The 23,909-nt window shown below is 32.2% G+C and overlaps 1 protein-coding gene across 1 annotated transcript; it reads left to right on the forward strand.

The window, feature by feature from the left end:
* Nucleotides 1–329: 329 nt before the first annotated feature.
* On the forward strand, nt 330–20,183 carry LOC143080256 (uncharacterized). Its single transcript, XM_076255996.1, has 16 exons — nt 330–438; nt 1,536–1,813; nt 2,624–2,657; nt 3,374–3,802; nt 4,653–4,857; nt 5,185–5,316; nt 6,857–7,051; nt 12,037–12,190; nt 12,512–12,657; nt 13,290–13,503; nt 14,706–14,844; nt 15,122–15,605; nt 16,663–16,711; nt 17,734–17,957; nt 18,829–18,913; nt 19,642–20,183. The coding sequence occupies exons 2-16, from the start codon at nt 1,543–1,545 to the stop codon at nt 19,920–19,922; spliced, it is 3,042 nt and encodes a 1,013-aa protein (XP_076112111.1). The 5' UTR covers nt 330–438; nt 1,536–1,542; the 3' UTR covers nt 19,923–20,183.
* The last annotated feature ends 3,726 nt before the right edge of the window (nt 20,184–23,909 follow it).

The raw sequence follows: 23,909 nt of genomic DNA on the forward strand, positions 1-23,909 counted from the left end.
AAGAAAATGTATGACTTTGAAGAAATGAAATGTTTAAACAGTTACTCATCTGAAGAAACATTTTCTTTTGTATAATATAGATTGAAATGCAATATTAAACCTGTATATATCCTACGCACCTTAATATTTTAATTATATGTAATATATACATTGTATTTCTTATTTAAAAGGAATACCATGCCTAGTGCGATACATAATAAGCCAGCTACATAATTGTGTGTATTCCCTTTAAACTTAAGATAATGTTTATAACTTATTAGTTTATATGACGTATTAGTCTGTCTGTAATTAACCTAACCCGGAAGAATAAGTATTCCATTAAAAAGAATTTCAAAATATTTTTAATCATTTAGAAACAAGTTTCCATATGTCGTGAAACTCTGTGATATAGCTCTTAATATTGAAGGCGGAATCTTTCAATTGGTGGTCATTATTAAGGTTTGTTGTTAACGTTTTTTTATCATGAATGAAACTGGATATATTTTATCTGAACAAGGAATTCCTAAAATTAAGAAATAAAAAAGCTAAACGAAAGCAAAATATCTTCAGAACATGTCAGATTACATGCGTTTCATATTACATTTTACAAACCTGTAATTAATGGTGTTAAGTGAGGTGACAATTACTAGTTGGAGAAGAAAGTATGATGAGGGCGCTTTATGGCCCTTAGATTTCATTGAATATAAAACACGTTCAATACAATGTATTAGAGTAGATATTTAAAATCTTTTAAACAAATGCATAAACAGCTGCGCCATAATTGCATGACGCTTCCATCTACTTTACGACTTTTTGCATGTTTGCCTTATATTTAAAAAAAAAAAGTATAATAGATCATAGATAAAAACTTAATTAAGCAAAAATTATCATTAAGACACGATCTACTACAATGTATAAAGTCACATTTTGCTGATGTAGGTAGTAGTTTGTTACTTTATACGAGTAATTGGCCAGTCCCTCAAATAAGGATTATCTTTACCCTGTATTGTATTTTGGGGGAAAACTGTAGAAGATAGAAATAAACTAAACAGATTAAATTATCAGCAATACAAAATCAGCAAAACCGCGTTTTTTGTCATGAATTATATTCTCGTATTCAATGTTGGAGAGTGTCATTCGTTGAAAATGCACATAGACCATGGTGAACATCACATGCTCTTTAGAGCCTCTAGTTTGTCATGACATTATCAGTTTGTTTCGACTTGTGAGTTTGAATGCCTCTTTAATAGCTTTTGCCTCTCTTTTAATGGCTCCAGAACATACAAATTATGTAACATCAGACATTCGGTATGTCTCACTCTAGCTATAGGTCAGAAGCATCGGTAAGGGTTTTTTGGTATTTTTTTATTGTTTTTTTTTGCCTATTGATAACGTCTGTCGGTTAAAAAAACATAAGTTGAAATTAATCTGAAATTGTATAGTATACGTTAATTGGGGGTTCTCCCTTGATGTGTACATTTTTTCCACACAGTTGATTACAAAATCATATGAGTCACTTAGATAGTAAAGAATTATAAAACAGATTCTTTTTACAGTATCAAAATGGTCGAAATCGAAGCGTTAAACTTATTACGGCAGCGAAAAGAGGCGCTTAAAAAATTACCAAATCCCGCCGACCAAAACATATCATTTGAAAAGTATGAAGAAACCGTATCAAGGACTATGACAAAGACACAGACAGATATAGAAACAGTATCCAAGTATGCAACAGAAATTATAGAAGAACTGGAAAATGTCAGAGAACTGGTGAAAAATTGCAGCATCAAAATTGGCGAACATCTACAAGAATTGATGAAAAAGAATTTGATAAAAAGTACGTTAAAGTACAAAAATGTACGAAGTTGATTGTTTTTAAGGTGAAGGTTCATTACAATAAGAATAAAAGTTGGATATTATCACGGTTGATATATTTTACTGTCAAAATTTTGTTTTGGAATAAACCGGGCAATATTCATAAGTGCCAACCATGTTTTTAGAGTCAAATATCTTATTTTGCAAGATATGTAGATTTGAACAATTCAGGATGTCAATTGAAAGCAAATTTAAACGCAAACGAGTGATAATTTTGTTTTGGTTAACTCAAGATTCACATTTTTTGTCGATAGCTTTATTTTTAGGGTGGGTGGTTGGTTGGGATTGGGGTGTTCTGCAGAATTTTTTATGATAGAGTTGAATTTGCAATTTCAGAACGAAACTTCTGCCGTTTTAAATATCCACTACTGCGGGTATTTGCAAGTAAACAATGTACCCGAATTGATGAATTTGGTGCCAAAACAAAACCTACTATACACCTGTTATTGTACTTATCCCATGATACTAGTTCACACTTTGCTTTGATAAATTATGTTATACACGTGTATTTTCTTTAATTCTTTATGCACATTTAAGAGAACATTATTACACTTGTTTTATGAAACACTTATGATATACAATTACAAAAGCAATGCATCACATGCAGTTCTTTTTTATTTCTCTGATAATCCTATCTTGATGATAAACTATACTAAATGATTTGAATTGTTTATACGCTACCACTAACGTGATGTTTTTTTTTTTAATTTTGAATCAATCTGTATTTATTTTTATTTTATTTTGCAGTTTAATTTATTACATTCTTTTGCAGTTGAGTTTTCACCAGAAGGAAGGCCGCTGAATAGGTAAACTTTAAACCATAAAATGACATATCAGAGTAGTGCTAGTATAAAGATAGGTGACAAACGTCATTAAGACAGCAACTTATTAAAACACACAATTTCACATTTAATAGAACATCGTTGGCCAAATTAGCAATGCATAGATACAAGCTTAGAAAACGCTAGGCGGTATGATGGTCAATGTGATAACTATCTATCAGTGTCCGAATAACCTGAATAAAAGATACCATACGGCCTTCTAATTACACTTTATACATGAGGCTTAGTATTTAATACATCCTGCAAAGTCGCCTCTGAGATCTGAACAAGTAGTAGCGCTCAATATAAGTTTGGGAGATCGACGGTGCGATCCCAGTCCAAACCAAAACTTTCACTTCGGCGAATTTTCGCTCAGCAGGCAGCATGTTAGGGTAAAAGCAAAGACTGGTTAAATTGGTGTCCAGTTAAAGTGGAATGCCTTCCTGTGGACTGTAACCTTTTAAACTAGCACGTTGAAAGTCCTGTACAGCGTGTAAGTCTTGTACAAATCAGGGTTCATTTGCTCACCACAGGTTCTTTTCCTAAATATAGGTATTTAATTTGCTGCGTAAAGTTAAACGGCGGTCCATCATCATAATTAATTTAAAAAAAGTATTTTAAAATGCCAATGTAAAGTAAAACTATTTTTATTCTGTGCTTGAGATATCATACCCTAATTGTGCATGTTTTATTCCAAATAGGGATGATATTGATATGAAAAAACTAGAACAAGTTCAAACCTTGCAGAGACTTGCAAAACAACAACAAGAACTTATGGAGTTCATAGCGAAAACAGAACAACTAGTTTTGAAGATTGAAAGTAATGCAGCTTTGTCATTTTCCGATTGCACTGGTGTGTCAAGTCAAATGAAACAATGGTGTGATGGATTAGAAACATTGGAAGAACAGAAGAAAAGAAAAAGGGAAGAAAAGGAAGAAGAAGAAACCCGCAAAAGAGTAAAGGAAGACGCAGAACGGAGAAAAGTAGAAGAGGAAGAACGAAAAAAGAAAGAGCAGGAGGAAGCTGAGAAACAAAGAAAAGAACAAGAAGAACGGGAAGCTGAGGAGAAAAGAAGAAAGCAAGAAGAAGAAAAGAAAAAGAGAGATTGGAAGAACTGGCCACCATTCATGTAAATTTGCTTCATTAATTTTATTACTTTGTTTAAATGTAAAGGTGTATAAAAAAAGCAGTTCATTTAAAGTCTTCCTTCCTGCAGTTATTTCATACATGGGAATAAAGGTCAATTAGTTTGTACTAAGAGAAACAAAAACAAAACGTCGAATACCATAGATTTAAATATTATGAATTCAACAATATTCAAGGGTACAAACAAATAATGAAATCATGATCTTTAAATCAGTTTAATTGAGGTATGGAGCTGGCATTTCAGTAACTGCTAGTAGTCCTTTGTTAATTTATGATCATTGCCATTTTACGTAGTTTCTTTTGTTACCTATTCTGAAATCGAACTTGGACTTCTTTTAAGATGAGTTGTTTTGCTGTGCGTATTTCTGTGTGTTTGTTTATTCTACATTGGATAGAGGTATAAAAGGAGGGTTTAGATCTCACAAAACATGTTGAAACCCGCCGTATTTTTGTCGGAGCTTCTGGCCTAGTTTGTTTTGTATGATTTTTAGCTTTAGTTCATTTATGTGTTTTAAAGTTTAGTGTGCTGTCCATTTTCATTGAATCAGTACACATACATTTTTGGCCAGTTGAACCCCTTCTCCGGGTGTGAGATTTTCTCGCTGTCTAGAAGACTTATTGGAGGCATTTACTATAGTTGTGTTCTGCTCTTTGGTCGGGTTATTGTCACTTTAAAACAAGTTTTATTAAATTGGCAAGCTATCAACAGCTTCGATTTATATTCTTTACAAATTGTGACTAAATTTAACTAATACTATCAATATGTATGCTTGTGTGCTTATTCTTTGTTATTCTTAATATTAATCATATGCACATTTCATCCATTTATTTAGATATTACAATCCAAGAAAAAACAAGTTTAGTCAGGATATCTGCTGTGTCATTTATACAATGCCTGATGGAACTGACGCTAGTGATTTTAGCTGTCAAGGCTCAGATGCTGTCGAAGATCTAGATAAATGTTTGGAAACCAATGACGAACAAGTTATATCCTCTATAATCACAATTCAACCGCAAAAGGTCAAAAAGACGTTTGAGGTATAATCCATCAGTAACTGTTTCATACTCTATATAAAATGTAATTCAAACTGTGTAGTTATAATGACACTTCGCCGATTTTTGGTTCAAAGTCTTTACCAACATTTTTGCCATGTCTCCACAAAATCACTACATACCCTGATGGAAGAATATGCACATATGTAATATGTCTGTTACCCTCGTTGAAATAATAAATGCTCTTTAATCAAAGTCAAGGTTAAAATCGATTGAATGTTCAAAAATTAATAAATACACATCTCTATATTTAACTTAAAAAATATTAATACTAAAACTATTGTACTGACAAGGTTTTTTTTTACATTTTAGTTACCAATGCGTGTGTATGTGCCAATTGTATCGCATGATCAGACCCTATTACCAACACTGAAGTTATCAATTGATGGTCAGAAATGGAGATCAGGAAAATCACTCCCAGAAATCCAACTGCCAAAAGTGACAGTAAGTGAAACAAAGAATTTGACTACTTGTGTAATTAGAATAATACATTGAAATCAATGTAAATCTAAACATTCCAAAACGACTAATTGTTCACCATTTGAAACAGCTATTGTTTTATTAATCTCGAGTGCTTCGAAATTTTTTACAAATACTAGTCTTTTTTGTACAATGTGGTTATATTCAAGTGTTATTAAGAGAAGCCAAGTTCACTTAGCTTTTCCTTTTTTAAGTTTATACCCCCTTCTTTCATATCTAGTGTAGAATTACGTAGTACGTAACGGAACGGATATTAGCTATGCGCCGAACATTATAAAATACCAATAATTTTAATAACAAAAAAATCATGTTATCTTCAAATTGAACAAATTAAGCAAGAACTGCATGTAATAGTGTTATTTAATTAACAATCATTTAAACACTATAATATGAAAAATAGTGAAACATTTTAATGTATTCAACATGTTTAGTTCCTTAATGCAGAATCTCTCTGTATGAAAGTGTCAGTTCACTAAAATATATTGCTATTTTGTAATATTGCTACTACAAACAAACACAAATATTGATTGAGACTGCAGGTGCGAGGTTGATGGTGTAGTAAATAACATAAACGATACTGGACATCAAAATCTTCAAACTGTATATAACAATCGAACTTTTCCATGTTACAATTGCAAAATATATTCAGTCATTTTAAATGAAATTTCCTTTAAACTTTGATAAATGGTGCAACTGTGGTCATTTTTTTTTGTCGTTGCCTTTTCTAGACGTACAACTTGTCTTAAGCTATGAAATATATCTTTGATTGTTCGTAATTTGTTTCCGAAAGACATCGACGGTGTTTCTCATAGATGATTGGTAAGTGAGAATAAATGCGATAATTGTATTCAGGATGTTTAGTTTTCTGCTCCTTTAAAACAATCAACCAGCCCATAATAGTATCACTATAGCACATGGTTGCATACTATATCAATAAGTGTCTACCTTTTTAAATCGCCTTTGGTATATGTCATAACTAAGACGCATATATATCTTATCCGTATGTTATAATATAACAATGCCATCAAAGTGCGAGGTTTGGCATGCCACAAAACCAGGTTCAACCCACCATATTTTTTTAAATGTCCTGTACCAAGTCAGGAAAATGGCCATTGTTATATCATAGTTCGTTTCTGTGTGTGTAATATTTTTAAGTTGTGTTTCCATTGTATCGTTTGTTTTCTCCTATATTTGCGTGTGAATTCGCATTACTATAAGACGTGTCACGGTACTTTTCTATCCCAAATTCATGTATTTGGTTTTGATGTTATATTGGTTATTCTCATCGGATTTTGGCTGATGCTTAGTCCGTTGCTGTGTGTGTTACATTTCAATGTTGTGTCGTTGTTCTCCTTTGATATTTAATGAGTTTCCCTCAGTTTTAGTTTGTTACCCCGATTGTGCTTTTTGTCCATAGATTTATGAGTTTTGAATAGCGGTATACTACTGTTGCCATTTTTTATAGAAATTAACTGTTATTAGTTTTATCATTAAAAAAAACTAGGGTGTTTCCTTTGTTGGAGTTGAAATACCAGTCAAACAATTTGAGAACATTCAGTGTGTTGCTGTTGCTCGACAAAAACGTCATGAAATCGAAGTCGACGAAAAAGGGAAAGTATTTGAACCAGAAGTTGACAGAAATATCAAAGTAAAGTTTCCACAGAGAGCGTTTCCTGGGAAAACTGTTGTTGCTACAAAGGTAATATTATAAATAAAGATCATACTTGAAAAGGAAAACATTGTTTGAAACACAAAATTGATGGCAGCGCAATGATACTTTAATGGTAAATATATTCATACAAGTCTTGACACAATAATAAAATGGAATAATAAAAACGGATAAGAATCATCATGGCTTGTAAAAAAACATCTTTTGCCACAAGATTTCTTGAAGAAATGATAAGATAGCCAGGACAATTTTTGTATCAACAGAGAGCTGTTTTAGAAATACTTTAATCCTGCTAAAAAAGATATACCAAAAAAGACCTACAAGCTTTAGTGAAAATGAAGATTCTACTGACGACCCAAGTATCACACCCTTCACAATTAATATAGATGGTGTAGATACCGATGGCCTGAAGACATATATTACCGAACTGTTAAATGCTTTAGGATTAGAATTTAGTGTAGTCAACGCTCAACGGATCGGTAATCCTAATAACGGGACAGTTAACGCGGGCAATACATCACGTCCGAAACCAGTCATTGTCACATTCGCAGACGAAAAGCAACGCATAGACGTCCTGAAGAACAAACGAAAATTAAAAGACATTGATGGGTACAAAAACATCTATATAGAAACAGACCGCTCGCGACAAGAAAGAATGCATGAAGCAAACATGAGACAAATAATTAAATCTATTCCAGCGCTCCAATTCAAGGGCGGACGTGTAACTCAGAAAACAAATTAACATTTAAGCCAGTCAAATAGTAACGATGCTAAATTAAACATAGCTAGTTGGAATTGTAATGGTTGGTATATGACACGACAAAATGATGATAGTCGAAATTTAAGGGAAAATATTTTAACGGCAATGAACTATGATATAGTTGGAATTTGCGAAAGTCATTTGAGAAATGATCAAAGTTTAATTCTAGAAGGTTTTAAATGGATTGGAAATAATAGAAAACTAATTTCAAACAAGGCATGGCGTGGAAGTGGGGGAATCGGATTTTTAGTAAATAACTCAGTTTATGACAATTTTGAAGTTGATATTCTAGATGATAGTAGAGATGACATCTTATGGATTTATTTAAAAGGGAAGCATGACCCAGATCTATGTATATATTTATGCGTGTGCTATTTACAACCCGAACGATCATGTAGAGGTAACATTGCACAGGAGTTTTATGACTATCTTCTTTCTCAAATGTACCTGTATAGTTCTGAGAATCCGATTTTTATATGCGGTGACTTTAATGGGCGAGTTGGAGGTCTTCAGGATTTTAATGACTCCCTAGATCATCTACCTTCACGCCAACCTATAGACGACACACGGAATGCATTTGGTGATTTCTTATTAGACTTTTTGAAGGACTCAAAATGTTGCATGTTAAATGGGCGTGGGGATCCCTCAAAGGACGATTTTACGTATGTTTCACCAATCGGGAAATCAGTAGTTGACTATATGATTGTTCCATACACAGTACTTCCGAATGTTTATAACTTTGAAGTAAAACTGATTTCTTCCTTGTTAATTGATTATGACATCCAACTAGCAACGAACTCACGAATACCGGATCACTCAATATTAACTTGTACACTAAATATCTCGGAATATGAAAGAATCCGCAACGAAAGGCTTAATAGATGTGAAACTAGCTCTAAAGGTATGAAATATCAATCTACACGTAAATATAATGTTTCCGCAATACCACAAGGTTTATTCGCGAGTGAGCGATGCACAAGGTGTCTTGAACATGTGGTTGACTCAATACTTGATGTTCGTAACATTGGCGGAAGAATAAACACTATTTATGAAACCCTCATTGACGCTCTTCACAATGAAATGGACGACAACATGGACTACATAGACTTCACACCAAGCTCTAACAAACGCAAACGACGAAACGCAAAGCCATACTGGAACAACGAATTACGAGACTTATTAATAATTACGAACAAAGCAGAGAAAAACTATTTACATTTTAAAGGAGACAGGCGACTGAAAAACAATTTGAAAAACACATTTAAAGAAAAAAGGCGACAATTTGACAAACGTTTACGCCAGGAAGAACGGAAATATAAAGCTCAGAGACTTAATAATATTAAAACACTTAACCGTACTAATCCAAAAGAGTTCTGGCGGGAAGTAAATAAACTTGGTCCGGGAAAAGCTAATACAAATATCGATAGCGTGATAATGGATGATGGAAGTGTCTCTAGTAACCCAAATGATATTTTGTCTAGATGGAAGTCGGAATATTCAAAACTCTTTTCCAGCGAGATCCAGCAAGCCGACTCTGGATTTATTGAGCAAATACAGCAACTAAACGAACAGTTAGAACATGAATATGAAGCTCTCAATCCTTCTACCGAAACAATTGATACGGATTTACAACTCATGAACGATCCGATCTTACTGGAAGAAACAAAACGTGCATTGCAAAGTTTAAAGAATGGCAAAGCAGTTGGAATCGACAACATCCCCAATGAAATTTTAAAAAGTAACAATTTGACTTCCATTCTTCATGAGTTATATAACGTTTGCTTCTTACATGGTGTAGTACCTGATATGTGGTGTCAAAGCATTATTTGTCCGATATTAAAGAACGGAAAGGATTATCGTGACCCGTTGGGATATAGAGGCATAAGTCTAATGTCAACTGTGGCTAAAGTTTTTAGTCAAATAATGAATGAAAGACTTGTAAGATATCTCGAGAACAACAATTTACTGAGCGAAGAACAAAATGGATTTAGGCGTCTAAGGTCATGTCTTGATCATATTTATTCTTTGTGCACAATTCTGCGAAATAGAAAACTGATGAATTTGGATACATTCTTATGTTTTGTCGACTTTAGTAAAGCGTTTGACTCGGTCAACCACACTATCTTGTGGAATAAACTTTTAAGTTCAGGAATATCTGGGAATATGTTCAAAACGATCAGATGTCTTTATTCAAAACTAAAAGTTGCTGTCCGATTATCGCCTGGTATACTCACGGAATGGTTCTCAATAGATTCTGGTGTTCGTCAAGGTGACAACCTCGCTCCGACACTTTTCGCTTTATTCATAGACAGCTTAGTGCCAGAGATTAACAGTCTATCTTATGGAGTTCCAATTGGAAATGATATGGTCAGTTGCTTACTGTATGCAGATGATATTGTGTTTATATCTGAAAGTGTTCATGGTTTACAAACTCAGCTGGAAACTCTACATAAATGGACAAAGTTAAATTGTTTACATGTCAATATTGATAAAACGAAGATCATGCATATTCGGAAAGCTTCCGCCACTAGATGTGATTCAGAATTTATGCTTGGAAATACCCGGATTGATTTTGCAAATAAATACCGCTATCTAGGCTTAATGATATCCGAAGATATGGACTACGCTGTTTCTGTGAAAGAGCTCTCAACAGCAGCTAGTAGAGCGCTTGGATCACTTACCTCAAAATACATTCATATGGGTAATATGGACTTTGCTACATATACAAAGATATTCGAAAATACGGTTATCCCTGTAATGGACTATGCGTCAGGGGTGTGGGGATCAAAGCGTTTTGATGTACTTGAAAGACTCCAGTATAGAGCAATCCGAACTTTCTTGGGTGTTGGAAAAACCTCGCCGATTCCAGCAATAACAGGTGATATGGGATGGACTTCTATATTTGTAAACAATCAATGTAATATAGTTCGTTTATGGTGTAGACTTATGAAATTGCCTGATTTCAGGATCAGTCGTAAAGTATTCCTTTGGGATATCGACCTTTCCACACGCTACAAGAACACCTGGTTCAACAGTGTTAAAACAATATTGAACAATAGTGGTCTATCAGCCTTAATTAACTGTACAAACAACCACGATACGATCTCAACAAAATACGTAATTGAATCCGTTAAAACTAAACTGGTAGATACTTTTAAAAGTGAATGGATTATTAATGTTCAGAACATGCCAAAACTAAGAACATACAAGTTACTTAAGACCGAATTTTGTACTGAACCGTATGTTAAAAAGTTCTTGTCCAGAAAACAGCGATCGAGTATAGCTAGAATTCGATGCGGTACACTACCTTTAGAAGTCGAACGTGGTCGATATCGAAATATTCCAGCCGACCGGAGAATCTGTAAAGTGTGCAACTCCAATGTGACTGAAGATGAAATCCACTTTTTGTTTTTGTGTAACCGTTACTCTGTTAGAAGGAACGAACTCAGACGAGAACTCATCTCAGTTGACTTTGACTCCCCAGAAGAAACACTAAAAGAACTGTTAATCAGCAACCCGAAAACGTTGGCAAACTTTATCATAGACTGTTTAAGGATAAGACAAGATGTTATATAAACATTTTTACTTTAACAAAACTACACGACGTAAAAACTGTAAAACTTAATATTTTATATCAAATCAAATGTAGCTATACATGTATAATAATGTTTTAAAATGACAGTGCTTCGTAAGCCTATAAGGCTGGCTGAAAATAACAATGTTCATATCATATGTATTATATAATGGCAATTCAGGTTGCACTTTAATAAATTATTTATTCATTCATTCATTCATATAGTTAGTTGGTCGAGTATTTATACTATGGCTAATACATTATTCTTTCAATGACTTCGTTTAATGACAACCTTGTGAGTCTTTGTTATACATTAGAAAATGAATGGTTATAGCTTTAATGATAGTTATCTATCGAATTACTATGACACCATACCTAAGACAGTACTTTTCAGTTCATTTGTACATCATGACAGTAGTTGCTCGGATACTTTCTATTTCACATATACACCAGGGATGATTCTTAGCGCTTCTACTCATTGGTTCATTTTCTTTTAACAATTGATATGGTTTTGAAGAGCATTTTGAAAACTATATAAAATAAAGAATCTATTCAGTATGTTTACCAAAATATTTTAGTATTATAGATTTATATTTTCCGGGTATAATATATCAGTTGTCTTTATGTGTTATCAATGATCCAGACATTAATCAAGTATAACTATGTGTTGTATTTTTCAAGGCAGTACCATGGACTCATGCGGACATTAAAAATGCTTCAAAGAAGCACAAAGAGTTGCAAAATGTTAAAACAGCTGGTTCTTATATAGATATATCCTGTGAAAATACAACTAAGGAAGATTCAGATTTAGAGATGTATGATTTTGGATGGGTTGGTAAGTGTGCCCAGACGCTTTAACAACAATTCCTCATCCTACTGATCTTGTACTTGTTCTTCTTGTTCTTGCTCTTGTTCTTTTTCTTGTTGTTGTTCTTCCTGTTCTTGTTCTTGTTGTGTGTCTTCTTCTTCTTCTTCTTCTTCTTCTTCTTCTTCTTCTCTTCTTCTTCTTTTTCTTCTTCTTCTTCTTCTTCTTCTTCTTCTTCTTCTTCTTCTTCTTCTTCTTCTTTTTCTTCTTCTTTCACAAGTGCTAGTTATATCACAAATGCATACAGAAACATTATAAAGAAAGTAATAATAATATCTTTCTATTATCCAGTTGACAAAAATATAAACAAGAATCAGTCAGTCAACCAAGAAACTCTGAACAGATGTAGCAGATGGGTAGTCAACAATTTAAACCCTGATGAAAATGAATTGCAATTAAATGATGTCTTTGATAGTGACTTTGTTGATGACCTGAAGGTTTGTTGAAAAATGTATTCATGAACTACAGTTCAATAATATATATATATATATAATGCAATTCACTTATGCAATAATTAATAAATAAACGGAGTATGAAAAATATTAATCAGTGTATATAAATAGTGAAGATGCTGATGTTCAATATTTGTCGTTTGCTGATGTATTTTCTTATTCCTCGTTTTTTATATACATTCGACCGTCGTTTTTCCTGTTTGAATGGTTTTACACTAGTCATTTTGATTCCCTTTCTAGTTTGCGTTTCGGTGTAAACCTAGGCTCCGTGTTGAAGGTCGTACTTTGACCTATAATTATTTACTTTTTACAAGTTGTGACTTAGATTCAGAGTTATCATATTGGCACTCATACCATTATTCTTACACGAATGAACTAAATACAGAATTGAAAACAAGTATAATACACAAATGGAGAAACAACGCTAATTATATAATTCAAATCTTCAAAAAAACTATACACACAATAAAATATATACAAACGATTTCTTGTTGTATGACACACATATATAGTTATGTGTTTTAAAGAATGACAGTTTTCTGTATATGCTGACAATAATATGCCTATGTATATACTACTCTCATGTATAAACAAGTAAATGATATTCTAATTTGTAGACAAAGGAGACAGACGGGGACAAGAATCGTTTGATTCTACGTCATTTGCACGATTCTGATGCTGATAGCGATTTCGATAACTTTTTAGTCGGATTGAAATCTACTCAACCAAATGTGGCAAATAGAATAATTTCTGTAAAAAATCAAGTCAAGCTGTCTAGAAAAACTAAGGACACGGACGCCGAGGACAACTTTGCTAGTGATTTTGATCCAGGTATGATGATTTAAAATCCAACAGTTTCAGACAGTAGATTATATAAGCTCAAGTTATAAAATTTCTTTATTCGTTTTATTGAAAAATGACTAGACAAGAAAAACTGTACAAAAATCGCATTTATCTCAATATCAATGCATGAAATTGGGTTCATTATTTAACCCTTAAGCATTGAGGGTGAGCATGCATTTTATTTCATCCGCCTACATGTATTAGTCCGTCCATCCATTTTTTGCCCCAAAGACATAGACTTATTATTTGTAGACTTTTAAATCTTTATGTAGATTTTCACATACCAAACCAAAGGATTTGTTTGATGTAAAAGATATATAAAATGGGGATCATTTTCAGCTTGATTTAAATTAATATAATACAATGTACAATATGACATCAACATGACATCTTCATATTTTTTATCCAAGCTTAAAGGCGCCTTCTTGTAATGTATTTTAGTGAGTTCGATGTACATTAAAAAGTATGAAAAAGGGAACATTCAGGACAACACCGAATGGTTAAGTAATGGTTGCAACCGTTATATGGTTTTTATATATTTATGCATGTTAGACCCTCTACAAATGTGTATAAATATATTCGTTCATTAATTTTCATTAGTTCAAAATAACTTATAACCATTTTTGGGAATAGCAATTGTATATGTTATTAGATCATTTGAATTGATTTCTGCTGTTCCGATCACACCAAAACGTTGAATGGGTTTGTACACAACTGACAATATTTCTGATGAGTCTTTACCAGGGATTTCATTCGAAGCACGATCTATACCAGCTCAAAGCAACTGCGGAATAATTGTAACTTAGAAAGTGATTTAGCGTCTATTTGAGTTCCCTTTATTTACCAAGCATTATTTTAAATTTTATTTATTTAGTAGTAAAATTCTTTTTTTTTATAGTTTTCTATACGTGTAATATTTTCATTAGAAAGTGTAAATATAACTAAAACAATTTAAACAGAAAGATTTTAATTTGTTTTGTTGTTGTTATATGTCAGTTTCATTGGGTGTTACATTATATGTTTTGATGCTTTAAGTTGCAATCACAGCAATTATTCCTGGTAAATAATAACGCTCACATATAACTATACAGGGACATGTTGTTCATTTTTTAACGACATTTCAAGTACAAGAAAATGTAGAAATAAATTGCATTTGAATAATGTGATGTTCGATGTTTCTATTTTGATAGATTTTGAAAAGAAGGAGGGTACCATTTGTATAGTTTCAAAGTTGACCGGAAAGAGTTGGGAAATTGTACCTATAGAGGCATCTGAAGAACATCCAAAAGCAAGGTTCCTCAAACTGCCGTCCGGAAATGATAAATATCAGTGAGTGCTACATCAGCTTTTCAAAAAAGGTTTTTAATACGACAAATAACAGATCACACATAGATATAAATCGTTAGTCAAATAATTAATGAGCGGTATTTAGTTACTCTAATCGAATTGGTTAATCCGTTTTAACTCATAAATATATTTTTTTGTGATATCTTAATTGTGACATACCATATAAGAACGTATGAAGATATTACTGTAAGGAATAAAAAGAAATAGCAATTTTGAATGACAAAGATTTAATATTTACTTCTTTTTAAACTCTCTAAAGAGTTTTAGGTCTAGTTGTTCCAGATAACATGTCAGACGAAGATATTTGCAGAGCAGCTGAAATACTGGAAGGATTAAACTGTGTCACCAATGTGTCAGTAATATGTCGACAAAAGCATTCAAATCCTCATGAAGTAATTATTGAATGTGTTAAATCTGAAAATGTAGCAACCACAATGCAGCACTTGGATTCTATTGGTTATAATGATGGACCGGCTGAGAGTGCAGAGTTTGGTGTTGTTGATGGAGAAGAGATCGAAATAAAGTTTGAATCAAATCTTTATCTAGAGCGTCTAAAACATGCACTTCTCAAGATAAAATTTTATAAGCACCTCCCTTCTAGCAGATATTCCGAACACCTAGTAGTCGTCAGCAAGGCAGAGCAAGGAGAAGACAGCAACTACCATGGATATATGAAGTACTGTGTACATCCCGGTCGTTTGTCCTTACCAAGGTCAGGGTCACTTGTTTTGTATGTTCCAAAGGTAAGCTATATGTTATGCCATGTCTATTCAAATTAATTTATTAAACAACAACTGTTACAGTATTAATAAATGAAAAACTTTACTGAAATTTAAGAAATGTTAAAATTCAATATTGTTGTAGAAAACACAGTGATACTTTTAATGATCTCAGAGATTGATTTGTGGAACAAATTATTTAACAGGATTATTTCGCTTAAGGTGGTTTGGGAGTCTAAAATAAAAATGATAGAATTTGTTCATACTTTGACAAAACGTAGTATCTATTGATATATGTTCAAAAATATTATAAAATTGATAGGTCACCGCGCATTTTCTCAAGCTACAGGTTGTGACAAAATGACATATTTTGTATGGATTATACAGGAAAAAACACCATTTTGTGATAAGAAACTAAACAAAATGATAGAATTGTAAAATAAATTAGGAAAAGACAACTTTCAGGCAATGCTTTGAGAATATGTAAAAGATAAGATAGGGTCACCGTACGTTTTTTCTGGCTAAAATACAAAATAGGAAAATTCCATGTCGATTCCTTCAGAAAATACACTGTTTTTGAGTTACCTCTTCTTAAAATTGCATTTTGAAACATTTAAAAAACAACAAAAAAAATCTACACTTGTAACACTATTAATATTTTTAAGTTATATTCTTATAAATTGGTTCTTTTAAACGAAAATTCACATTAAATATCTGCATTGCTGCATCAAATTTTGCTAACTTGATAGAAAATCTGGACCTTAGATTTTCTGTTTTTTACAATCCAAGATGGCGAAAGACACCCATACCACCTTAATACAGACATACATGAAATATGCTACGTTTTACTTGACAGCCTAATTGTTTAAGTGCATTTGAAGATGTTCAGTCTTGAATGACAGCACTATATCCTTAGTGCATTCTTTATCATAGTATAAACGATAAAATGTTATGTTATGAGTGCTTGTCATGTTGAGTTATCAGCAGCATTGATAGGTTTGAAATATTTATATTTTAATACTATATTTTCTATGTTTCACTATGTTTTTAATGTATATTGTATTTATTATTTATGTGTTAGCCTCTGGATGAAATAATTGGTAATTTTCCATATACTATTGATGTACCAGGTATGTATATATATATATAAATTAAAACACTTATATCTGTTTACATTAGAAAGCAGACTTACTCCGAGGCTGAGGAAATTTGATACTACATGTATTGTCTCAATGAGCAATTTATTGACAAGTCAAATATATTTTGTTTTAACGATTAAGTTGCGCAATGTTTAAATGTTAAATCGATAACGGAAATGGGGAGTTGTCAAAGAGACGTACAACAACCCGATCAAAGAGCAGAAAACCATTGAAAGACACCAATGGGTCTTCAACAGAACGAGAAAATCCCACAACAGAATGCAGGTTTCAGCTGGCCTCTAAAAAAATGTGTATTAGTTCAGCGTGTTCATTGAAAACTGAAATCATACCAATTCCAAAGTATATAAATGAACTAAAATAAAACAATTATACAAGACTAAAAAGGTATGATGGTCGGGAATTTGGATAGTCGGGTTAAAACATCTTATGTCAGAATATCTAGCAAAAAGATTCTACTCAAAATGACAATGATGCATACATTAACAAATGACTACTACTATCATGCCAGCTTCAGTTCTCAATTAAACTAATTGAATGATTATGTCTCCATCATATGAAAATCAAGCACAATCCTTCCTATTAGAAGAACATAACTCGTATTTTGTCTGTTATTTCCGACATATACATACTTGTTTTTGTGTCTTCAAAACAAAATGTATTATTCAATAAATACTTCAATAATACCGGTTATTAAAATCTGGTTTTTATATAACACATATTCTCAACACTGAATTTATAAAGCTTACAGTTGTTGTTGGTTGTCTTTTTTATTTATATTTTGACGTCTTGTATGCTTGGATTTTTTTTATTGGTGATGGGGTTTTTTCCTGGACTTATGATGTATCCCATTTTACATTATCACTCCTCTTTTCAAAAATGTGAAATTGAAATGCCGAAATTAATGTTTTTTGGTCTGCATAAAAAAAAGTCGTTAAAATAGCTTGCCTGTATGACGCATAAAACATCTGAAATGATCAATTTATGTTTCGAAGTTAAGGCACTGGCTAAGTTCATCGCTTGGCAGTTGACACGTACAAATTTTAATTCCACAAAATGGGTACGACTTGGTGGATTTTTAACTAATTGTGACTCCCATCTGTATCATCAAATCATTAAGAATATTGACGAAGAAGCAACAAAAGCACCACAACGAGAGAGATGCGAGCACTTCATTTTGTATTGGGCAAATCATCATGCATCTTTAGAATCAGATAGGGTAAGATAGATAGATTTTCTATATATCAATAAGTCTATATTAATACATAGTTGCATATTATGACAAGAGTGTAAAATGTTTAATTATGTATCTTTTATGAAAATTTGACAAATATATGTATCGATCATAATATTACATACTCAGAATTTTAATATTTACATATTTTCTTGCATCCTTTTGGTACTAAAATAAAAAAAAAGGTATGGTCACTTTCAGTTATCACAGTTAATGAAAATTATTAACATTTCCTTCCCTTTTTTGCATACTGCATAATATTATTGATTTTGTTAACGCCAATTCCTACACAACTTACTATATCATAGCGATCTTTTTCTTTTGGAGGAAGCGAGATGTAAACCAAGATAAAACACCGAGCATAGGCATAAAGACTTGCAATAAATGTCATTAAAAATCAGAGTCGAACACACTTTGCTCGAGCACTGGATCTTTGTCACACAACACAACAAAGACATACCCATATTACAAGCTAGAAAACGTTAAGACTAGAGCTTTAATTAAAACATAGTCAAATTCGTAGAGCGATAAAATACAACACCTGAAAGAGTAATCATAGTTTATCCCAATAAAGTATTTTTATGAACGGTATCTTCCTTTTTGAGGATCAACACACATAGTGTGTTGTGTGTATGTGATGTCATCAGAAATGATTGTATTTTTCACAATAGCAATATCAGAGAACAGTAAAAACAATTAAAATATTATTTTGATCTAGCAAGGACATGTACATTGATCAAGCAATAAAACATAAGTATTCAAAAAAAAGAAAAATGTGTCGAAAAATAAAAGAACTATTCAATATGTTATAGTATGTTGAACACTGTAGTTACTATAACTGTTACTTTGTTTTTAGGTTGAGGAAATAATAGCGTCTCATCATGATCCAAATTTGGAATCAGAAGCGCATCAGTTTATAAAACCATACCTTCCTGGAAAAGGTATTCATATAATTTAACCTTATCACCCTGAAAGAAAACTAAGTATCTTTGTGCATATTAAGATTTTAAATTTTAAATTGTTTGTCTTATAATTGGTATCGTTACAATTTTGAATTACATTGATTCTTCATGTTATTATTGTGAATGCATTTTCAAATATCCACATGCAATCACAACAGAACTCAAACTGTTGATTTGAGGTGGTATGGTTGTTTTTCGCCATCTTGGATTGTAAAAAATAGAGGACCTTAGTTCGGAAATTGCATTTTCTGAAGGAATCTACATGGAACTTTCCTGTTTTGAATTTTATCCGGAAAAACGTACGGTGACCCTATTTTGTCTTTTCAATTTCTCTTCTCTTATTTAATTTTAATCATTTAGTGTAGCTTCTAGTCACAAACAATTTACCTGTATAATCAATACAAAATGCGTCATTTTGTCACAACCTTTAGCTTGACAAAATGCGCGGTGACCTATCATTTTTACTATATTTTTGAACATATATATACATATATATACAACGTGTTGGCGAAGAAGGAACAAATTCGATCATTTTCATTTTAGACTCCCATACCACCTTAAATTGAATATGTATTCGACTTAAAGCTTCAACAGAGTGATTAACTTTGCAATAGAATATAAGTTGCTATGTTCAATGTATTTTATTCATTAAATTCTTGGTACACACTATACTTTTTTGCTAGTAAAAACTTATTTCCAATTTTCAGGAATGTTTTCAAACGACAGCTTAGAGAAAATGTCATTTGCAATAGCTGGAGAATGGGAATCAATGGCGAAAAATCTTGGTTTTCCAAATGATGAAATAAATAAAATCAAAAATAGTCAACCAGGAGCCGTTAAACAGACACTAAGAATGTTAGATTTGTGGCGATTGTCGGATAGCGCAATACAGAAAGGCACGGATCTTGTGAAAAATTTCCATGAAACAGCCAAGTCAGCACAATGTGGTGCGAAATTGCTAAACATAATATCTAAAAATGTAAATTGAAGGCAGGACGCATACAGCCCAATTACCCCTAGAATATATATTGCATATTTATATAACATGAAACTGCTGCATACGAATGTACATTATAACTGTTTTTAACTTTTATTTCAATTATACATATGTCTTAGTTACAGTGACAGTGACAATATCAATTACTCTTCATAAAACTTTATATTTATAAAATACTAAGGCTTTCAGGAATTATAATAGATACACTTAAGCTGTATTTTGCCGAAACTTTCAAGAATGATTGGTCCTCAAGGCTCTGTAACGTCATACTTTTTATGCCTTTTTAACTTTTTATTTCATTCGAGCGTCACTGATAAGTCTTTAGTAAACGAAGCGTGCATCTGCAACATTTCAATCCTGGTATCTATGATAAGTTTATAGTATTATGTAAGCTAAAGTAAACATTAAAAGGAAAATAAAATCATCACGACGCTTTCAGAAACTCGCTTTCGGTCAACCTTCTTCATACTTTAGTAATAATGATAAACCTGTTATGAAAAAAAATAAAATCACAAAAATACTGAACTCCGAGGAAAATTCAATCGGAAAATCCTTATCACATGGCAAAATCAAATGACAAAACACATCAAACGAATGGACAACAACTGTTATATTCTTGACCTGGTACATGCATTTTCAAATGTAGAAAATGGTGGATTGAGCCTGGTTTTATAGCACTAAACCTCTCACTTTTACGACAGTCTCATCAAATTCCGTAATATTGATACCGATGCATAAACAAAACAGATAGTTAAAACACATTCAATGCTTCGCGAATCTGACGTCAGAAAATTTATACCTCACATAGGAAGAAATTTTGTCGTTCAATATGAACGATTGTAAACTTTCATACTTATTCATCTTTGAAAATTCTGATGGAATTTAGGACAATAAAGTATGCGCAATTGCGTATGGTAAGCATTAACATTTCTGGACAAGTAAGATATCGGTAATTGTTCGACTCACTTAGATTTAGACTGTTTTTACAAGAATTCAAAAGAAAGAAAAGGGTTCTACCATGAAAAACATACAGACAGAGAAGCAAGGCAAGCTCAGTTGAGATGAGATTCATGATCTACTGTTTTGATATTTCTAACATACATACAGTACATCTGTAAGTCGATTGCTAATTTTTGAATAAGTGTCATTTTAGAACTATATGCCTCATAATGCATATTGAGGACTCCCAGTATTGGTAAAGTTATTATATTGATTCAGAAGCACAATAAAAGGCCCTTTCCCAATTTGAAGAAAAGCAGGGGGGGGGACAATATTCTCAATTTTGCCTTAAGTTTGGACTAATATATTTTTATTAATGAAGAACCTCTGATAAAGATATGACTAATGGTAAGCACATAGCATTACTAAAAGGTATTAATAAATAAAACAATAATATTGAGAATAAAAAAGTATATTGGCCAAAATATAATATCCATATGCAGTTTTCTTTGAATAACCCATATATTACTACCAGTCCAATTTGAGCTTAAAATTAGTAAAATAGTATTTGGACTTAAGCTTTATATGTTTTTTATTGCTTGAAATAGGTCATAGAATAAAATAAAGTAATGCTCAAGTCAATATAACAAGTTTGATTCTGTTATAGGTGTAACACCACTAATTCGGGCCCGGCCAGAAAGTACATACCAGAAAGTAGTACATATTTAACACAAAGTAGTTCCTACGCATGAGTGTAACTTTCAAAATATGTAGGATATTTAGGTATTTTTGGCATCAAATGAAAGCCGAAGGACTGGTGATCATTGTAGAACACTTTTGGACTTTTAATTTTAATTATTAAAAAAAACTGCACAAAATTTTAAAAAGAGGGTACATTTTGTCTGTTTGTCAGATCTGAAGAACCTGTTTTGGTACATCCGAAATTCCGGGAACCAGATCTTTCTTAAATGCCATTAAAGGTATTGAAATTTTTCAGTACTAGACACTATAAAGTGTTGCTTTGACATGTAATGATTGCCACTTTATTTGAACTTAAAATAAAAGATGTGTGCCTACTTGAAATGGAGGAATTTAACATAGAAAGCAATGGGACCATGAATTAGTGGTGTACTTCCAAGAGCAACAATAATCACACCAAATTTCTGATAACATACACACATGAACAGCAGTCTTTTCTACCATGACAACTAGCGATTTCAAAACTTGAATGTGTAACAAAAACAACCATATCAATTTCAGCATGCATGTTTAGTGAATGTCGAGTCTGAAGCGTAGGACAACTCGTACACTCCTGTTTTAAATTTTACAATGATTCGTTATTTGTTTTTTCTGTTGAAATTAGTTATGTTAAAAAAGATAATTATTCACCTTGAGCGATGTATTATTGTTGACCATTCGAGATTTGCGAACCCGTCTTTAGCTGAATGTGTGATTACTGTGTCGTATTACTACACGGGCCTCAAGGGATTTCGAAAATATGTGTTTTTGTGTCTTTCAAAACACAAATAATATACAGAATTAATTGCAGGATAAATACAATAACTGGTTAGTGTCTTTAAATATCAGCTGTATTCCTACGTTTCCTAGCCTCGTACAGCTGATATTTAAAGACCCTTAACAGTTATTGTCGATATATAATGTCGGTAATGTGCAAATGGCAGTATTTAATCAAACTAGCGTTCACTCAAAGGTTTAATTCTAAATGTTGATTTGAGAGTAAATATAAAAAAAAGATTTAGTATGATTAGATGAGACAACTCTCCCCATTAGACCAAATAACACAGAAATTAACAACTACAGGTTACTGTATGGCCTTCGACAGTGAGCAAAGCCCATACTGCATAGTCGACTATGAAAAGCCACGAAATGACAAATGCAAAACAATTCAAACGAGAAAACTAACAGGCCAATTTATGTACAATACAATGAACGAAAAACAATTATATAATACAGCAAGCATTAATTTAATCTATGCTGTAGAATTATGTTTGTTAACGTGGGCTCTGCGATTTATATTTTGTGAATATCAATGCAGAAAACGAGTATACGGGCGGTTTATACAAAATTTTAGTGAAGCGCTTATGTGCAGCTTAAACCTTTTAAATATAAGTACGTTTCTGTCAATAAAGTTTATAAAAAAACAATATATATGGACGAGATTAAAGGAATATTTTGATAAAAGATTCTTGTGTTGAAATGATTTAAAAATTACTAGAACGTAAACGTTAGAAAACAATTTTGACGTTACGCGCAAAGGGCTAAAAATCCATTGTACCTTTGTCTTTTTTTACGCCCTGGAAAATTATACAAACACAGCTACCAGTCTAATTGTCATCATTTTATAAACTACACTAGTAAGTGATCATTCTGCAGTAATTCTTAAGGGCATACGATACAATTACAGGAAAGGTAATGACGTTGCCAAAGTAAAATGTTATTTTCGCGACGTCAAACAAGTGACTTATCGGGAAAAGATTCAGGTTTCGGCTAATTTTTATCATTCAAACTAATTTTACTTGAAAACGAGTTCATGGACCCCTCTTTTTTAAAAAAGACATTTTGTTTCATTTTCCAGGAAGATTATGTGGACCAAATTTTATAAAACTGTAAATAGTGCAATTTTTTTAATTTTGATAAATATACGGCAAAAAAATACGTTTTTTTCTCAATTGATGACAATTTGATAAATATGACTCATTTTTGAGTAAAAAAGACATAACTTTTTAGGATACTTATAAAATACAGAAATTACAAATTATTTAACAAAAACAATTTGTGTTTATCTTTTAAAACAAAAAAGTTATGGATTTCTTTCGAAAGCGAAAATGCGGCCAGAAATCCGAATTTTTAGCAAATATACAAAATTTCGACCTCATTTAACTCAAAAAGTAGCACATGAAGGTATATTTTTTATTACATATTTGATTTAATCAGGCAAAAATTAGCCTATATAGAAATTTTCATCAAACTGTAAATACGGGATCAAAACTGTATCGTATGCCCTTAAGTGTCTGAGAC

Source organism: Mytilus galloprovincialis, chromosome 6 (genome assembly GCF_965363235.1).
Source record: "Mytilus galloprovincialis chromosome 6, xbMytGall1.hap1.1, whole genome shotgun sequence".
Classification (NCBI taxonomy): domain Eukaryota; kingdom Metazoa; phylum Mollusca; class Bivalvia; order Mytilida; family Mytilidae; genus Mytilus; species Mytilus galloprovincialis.

Excerpts from the sequence above, each read along its gene's own strand:
- LOC143080256 (XM_076255996.1), top strand. The coding sequence starts at position 1,543 with ATGGTCGAAATCGAAGCGTTAAACTTATTACGGCAGCGAAAAGAGGCG. Across the intron at positions 2,658-3,373 it reads GAAGGAAGGCCGCTGAATAG|GGATGATATTGATATGAAAA; the intron begins GTAAACTTTAAA and ends TATTCCAAATAG. Across the intron at positions 3,803-4,652 it reads AAGAACTGGCCACCATTCAT|ATATTACAATCCAAGAAAAA; the intron begins GTAAATTTGCTT and ends CCATTTATTTAG.